This window comes from Rousettus aegyptiacus, unplaced genomic scaffold (genome assembly GCF_014176215.1).
Source record: "Rousettus aegyptiacus isolate mRouAeg1 unplaced genomic scaffold, mRouAeg1.p scaffold_m13_p_3, whole genome shotgun sequence".
NCBI lineage: Eukaryota > Metazoa > Chordata > Mammalia > Chiroptera > Pteropodidae > Rousettus > Rousettus aegyptiacus.
The window spans coordinates 60775106-60781165 of NW_023416306.1; the positions used below are offsets into that span (position 1 = coordinate 60775106).

Below are 6060 nucleotides of genomic sequence, written 5' to 3' on the forward strand. Positions count from 1 at the left end.
CTTTGCTGAAGGCTGTGTTTTGGCTTAGGGTCTTTTTTTTTTCTGCATATTCTGAAGATGTCAGAAGCACTGACTTCTATAAGAAAGGTGGGGCACACAGGCAGAAATCAACTTTTCAAATCAGAGAATTAGATGGCCGCACTCAAGTACTCATCCCTCTTTGGTTCAGTGCTTGGGGAGCAAAACTTCCATAGGATTCTGAAATTAGGCATATGATAAAGACTAAGTGTTGGAATTTTTTGCAGCAATAATTCAAAAGTACAATTGACAAGGTGAAATTTCCTGAAGGAAACCACATCATTATGCAGCACACATCATTTTCACCTAAAAATGTATAACTGTGTTCTAGCATTTTTGAGGAATACCAAACAAGACATAACTATATTAAAAATTCTATTCTCATGATATTTATAGTTCAATCTAGTTATTGAATACCAAAAAATAATAATAATTAAAAGGGATAAATTAAACCTATTTGGTGCTAAAAGGAAAATAAATAATAAATACATTTTGGGGAAAAATCAGAAATAGGAGAAATAGTCATGAATATAATCTTCCCTTTTTAATTAAGTAAATCTAGAATTTTCAAATTAAAACATGTACAGTATTAAGTATAGCACAAAATTATGGGTTTAAATAACAACTATTAAGGAATGTCAGCCTAAGTTGCTGACTTTTAATTTATCATAAAAATGACATGACAATCACTTAATATAGTATGTAAAAATCCTGCTAGAGCTACTTTAATGAATGGCTTATGATCGATTAAATACTGTCTGTAAATTGTATTTAAAAAGTTATCCCCAAATGCATAAAACCAGCTCCCTGGACCCTCTACCCCAAATCAGAATACAAAATCCCCCTGCAATCTTAAATACACCATTGGATTGCTCTGAGAATTCCTTTTTCATAAACGTTGCCAATATAACCTTTAGCTGACTCTGTGTCTACGTGAATAAAGTTTTGCTGTGGGGTAACAAAGCAAAAGTGCTGAGTTCTCAAAAAGAACTTTTATCCTTGATATGCCCAGGATATTTGTAAGACACCAAATCATTTCCTTGCCTCTAAAAATATGCCTTTCCATTGGCAATTGTTCAGTACTCTAATTGGAATAAACACATAGACTATTAATGCAAACCACTCAAACTAGCAGTCAAGCTTGAGGAGAGAGCTTGAAGAGTCATCCTTTTAACTATAAAATTAGGCAGGGCTTCAGTGATGACCTTGTCATTTTCAAGAATATATAGTCAGTTTTCACATCTGAATACCTATTTGCATGTATATTACTAAGTGATTTTTTTTTTTGTATTATAATTTCTAACAACCATGTGCTGAGTGAAATGTTAGAAAAATACAAAACAAAATAGTTCTCTTTTGCATGTCATAAATAGAAATGCTGCTGGTGGGCTTTTTTTTTTTTTTTTTTTGCACTTTGCTTCCATTTCATGGCTACTATAAAAATGATGGCTGGTCATCAAACTTGACCATAAAGAAATTATACTAAATTAATATAATTTTTTTCTTTTCGTTCTGGACAAAATAATTCACCTTTCATTCAACATCTGTTTTTTGCATACACAAGAATTTTCCCAGGTGCTAGTATGAAGTTTGCATATGTATTTTGGTTTTCTGTTTAAAATCACATGCAGAGATAACATTTCAATGTTAGGATATAAATCAGAACTGCATCACTATACTAAAGATAAAATTATTGATGTTGCTTATCCAATATTCAAAAAAAATTTACATTTTTGCAGATCAATTTCTTCTAAGCTCTTTACCAATTTGCTCACCACCATCTAAGTGGCAGGATGGCCAGTGTTGTCATTAAAATTCCCTCAAGTGCTACTGTAAAAATATTTTGAGTCGGGTTTATCACAGCATGCAAAATGAGCCATCGAGCTACAGAAGCAGAAAGAAAAGCTTGCCAGTGACTGTCTTTATTGGGTCCCCATCAGTTCCTGGCTGAGTGCTCCGGAGCACTACTGAATGGATCAAGAAGAATAGCCATGACCCATTCTAATGACCGGTCCTGCTAGGCCTTAGGCTGCTGACTTAAAGGCATAGTTTGATGATACACACAAACTTTCTTCCCTTAACATCTTTAAAGAAACAGTTCACTATAATTGTCATGTGCCCGTTTAAAAAGAAAAAACAACCTGCTAGGCACACACTTTCCCATGAAAATTAAATCGCTCACAAAATCATCATGCCTACTTTCAGAAAATAAGAGACAAATTATTTTGCTTGCTGAGTCTGCTCTGGGATGCTTATGTAACCTATATTTATAAACATTTTAGTCTGAAGCAAATAGCTTGAGAACATAGAAGACATTCACAAGAATATTCCCAAATTATTTTTCATGTTAGCCTGACTATAAGAGAATTATACAAGAAAGCAACCTGCTATTCACTACAACCCCAACCACCATCACATTAAAGAAATGGCATATCTCAAAAACATAATAATTTAAAACTATGGTCAAGAAGAACATTAAATAAACAACTATCACCACCAACCTTTGCTTGGGCTTCTGGTGCTGTCACCTTGACGACTTTATTGCGATTTATCATTTGCTTCACCCATCTTTCTACTTGGACGTTGAATTTCATGAAAACCACATAGGCAAAATAAGCTGTTAAGAGAAGCAAGCTTTCCCACCACATGATGACATTATCCAGGAAAAATATAATCAGCATGATCAAGTCAACAATGTAGAAGGACACATCCCGAAAGAGCGGCCACCATGTCAAGTTCAAGATTTCTCTAGAAAACAGAGCACACATGCCAATAACAAAAAGGATATTGAACACTGCTGAGCCCACAATTGTGCCTATGCCAACGTTGCTGTGAGCAATAAATACTCCTATGAGAGATGTGAAAAGTTCTGGGGCCGAGCCCCCCGCAGCCATAAAGGTGGCTCCAGCCACATCATCAGAAATGCCCAGTTTTTCAGTGATGACAGTCAAAGAAGGAACAAAGAATTCATCACAGACAATGGCTAAGGCTATGAACATGTAGATCATTCCAATGACATGGAGAATGATGGCGCCTTTTCTTCGCTCCTCTAGGGAAAAAATGTCTTTTGGGTAGTCTCCATGGGCTCGTTGATCTGTACTATTCTCAGATTTGTCTTCCTGAGGAAGAGGTGGCTGTGGAGTGTAATCCCAAACCTTGTCATTTAAATCTAGGAGAGTCCTCTGAAGGTGACCATGTGCTACCCTAGAGTCGCTTGCACCACTGGCCTCCCCTGTGCTCGATGCCTCTGTCTCAGAAAAGGCACTGATTGAAAATGGAACAGTGCTAATGGCTACCAGGCCCATGAAAAGGCCTAAGATTCTAATTAACTTCAGTTTTTTCCTGACATTATAATGTCTTCTGCAGCCAGATGGTGACTTATCTGAACACCATTTCTCAAGGAAAGTGATGGTGCTGCCTTGGTGCAGATCCATCCTGGGTCTTCTGGTGGATGTAGTGGTCTTCTAATTGTAAATTCAACCAGATGGTTCTTTCATACTTTGCCTTGCTTGATGGTTAATGATGCTTGTGAGGCACTTCGACAATCAAGGATTCTTATACTTCACAGGAAATATTTTCAACATTTATGCTTAAAAAAAATAAAAACAAGGGTAAGTAAATCATAAAATCATATGTCTTTTTCACAAAAAGAACTTTGTAGCTATGATTAAGTCCTATCCTGTACCTGTGTGACTTTAGGTAAATTACTTAACTCCTCTGCATTTATAGCAAGGAACGCTTTGAGGATGAGTTAAAACACATGAAGCTCTAAGAGTGGAATATGGCGCATCACAGGCACTTACTATTATACAAACGTACAAACGCAAACATTTTGATAAATCCAATACTAGGTTAGATGTGTATAAGTATTAAGATTTTACAGATGAAAGTCTATGAGTTTATTCCACCTTAAATCATGTAACAGATAATCTCCCAATGTTAAAAAGATGCCACTTCTTTTAGAATGTACTTGACAACCAACAATTATTCACTATGTTTTCTTTTAGTCCAATTAGGTAATTCCAAATGCAGGCACACTTTTCCGATTTAATCTTATCATTTGGAAAGAGTTGAAGGTTGGAGGAAGTAGCACTCTTTTCCTGAACACTTAAAGATCTCAGGATCTTATTTTTCATGCAAAGCTTCTCCTATAGAGTAGCCCTTGAAAAATTTAAGTTTACAAAAGAACGTCGTAGTGACATGAACAAATTGTCTTCCCTGAACATCTGAATATTGTTTTCAGCTAAAGCTCACTTTTACGAAACAACTTTTAGTCATTTAAAGTAGTAAATTTAGTAAATCAAACAACTCTTAACAAATAGGCTATTTCAAGAGACCAAATGCATACTTCATAAACAATAGGCAAATTGCAGCAATACCTCTGTCCACAAACTCTGCCCAAAATAGCCCCAACACTTACTCTATAGTAGGTTAGATAGCCAAGCAGTTTTCATTTTTTATTCCACAGAGGAGATAAGTAAAATACATAGACACCATAGCTAATATTATGAAGGATCTTCTTTTTTAACTTTCTTTAAAAACACTTTTTTTTTTCTATATTAATGATTTCATTTTAGAGACATTCGCTGAGATCACCTCAGGTGTAAAATAAGCGAATTAAATACACGCCGGTTAAACACTGAGATTAGCTGGAGCTCAGGTTTGCAGAGCAAGAGCATAAGTCAAAGCAGGTTGAGATGGTGCTTACTCCCGAGGTAAACTGAACCCGTCAAAGAGATTCCAGGATGGCTGGCATTTGTCTACACTGAGCACGAACGATTACGCGACTCACAGCTCTCCGGGGATTTTCACAGTGCTGGGCCGGGGCAAACGAGAGAAACGAACTCAACTCTCAGGGTGCACTGTCAGCTCCAGCCCGAGCCGGGCTCAACCTATGAACCCATCACTCCTCTCCGTGAGCGCCGCCTCCGCTGGGGAAGTGTACCCCCAGCTGCGCCCCAACTTTGCTTTGTACAGTCCCAAACTTTCGCTGGTGGGTTAATAGGAAAATAAAACTAAAGGACAGACATCCCATTAGTGAGCCAGGGTGTGGGGTGTAGCTTGGGGAGGCTCCTGGCCCGCATTTCCCCGAATCCTTTGTGGGTGGGTTGGAAACCCCTCTGCGCGCCCTCCACCCAAAGCCGGAAGCAAGGGCAGCTGGGGAGGGAGAAGCTGGGGCTCAGAAACCGCGCCCAGGATCGGAGTTGGCTAACTCCTGGCGGGGCCTGGGGCACCCACGTCCACCACGGAGCCACCTGTGAGCCTGCGACGGAGCAGCGGGATGCGCGCAACCAGGATCTGGAGACAACGACCAATGCAGCCACCAAGCCTGGCGGCTGGCAGAGCCTCGGCCGCCAGTACTTACTGGAATCCGCCTGGAGGACACGGACACGGCGGGGGTCCGAGCGCGGTACGCGCTTCGGTCCACAGCCTTCTCTGGCCCTCCGCCTCCCCGCTCCGAGGCCCGGACTCCGGCTCCGGCTCCGGCTCGCGCTCGCCGCGGCTCTCGCCCGCCAGGGCTGGGTTCCGGAGGAGACTGAGCCGCGGCGAGCTCCGCGCGCCGCCTCTCGTACTGCCCGGCCCCTCCCTCTCGACTCTGCGCCGGGAGCGTGGCCACAGCGCGCTCAGCTCCCGCTCCCTCTGCTCCACGCCTCTTGGGCGCAGGGGCGACGCTGGCAGTCGTCTCTTAGGAGATTTCTCCGCAGTGGGGACCGGGGTCAGGATTTGCAGGCGAGCAAGGACAGAGAGGAGAAATCGTACAGGTCGGTGACGCGCCTGAGGGCGCTGCCAATTTAGGTTTTCATCTATGCTGGGCACCTCCTCTCCAATTATCTGCAAAAGTGACAACAGTCACATATTTCTGTAGGAGGTGATGTAATGTTTAAAGGTGGAGAAGATGATCAGTGAAGAGACATGAAGGCCTGCAGGACTGTCTCTTCCCAGAGTCTCAAGTTGGATGTTTGGGACACCGAAGGATCTTTAGTCTCGCAGGCTAACCTTTCATTTCATGAGTGATGAAAATGAGACCCAAGAGAGTTTCAT

General features: G+C 41.1%; 1 protein-coding gene across 4 annotated transcripts in view; it reads right to left on the bottom strand.

Moving 5' to 3' along the window:
* SLC24A2 (solute carrier family 24 member 2) overlaps nt 1-5696 on the bottom strand; it is a 219424-nt gene extending 213728 nt beyond the window's left edge. Inside the window, exons 1-2 of one of the 4 annotated variants that reach the window (XM_016160426.2) lie at nt 5384-5696; nt 2520-3607 (exon numbers count right to left, since the gene is read on the bottom strand). In XM_016160426.2, coding sequence (XP_016015912.2) covers nt 2520-3452 — 933 coding nt within the window. In that variant the 5' untranslated portion in view covers nt 3453-3607; nt 5384-5696. Of the gene's footprint in view, nt 1-2519; nt 3608-4726; nt 5070-5383 lie in introns of those variants that run through there. The other 3 variants (XM_016160425.2, XM_016160427.2, XM_036238610.1) reach the window with 3 other exon arrangements.
* Between the last annotated feature and the right edge of the window lie 364 nt (nt 5697-6060).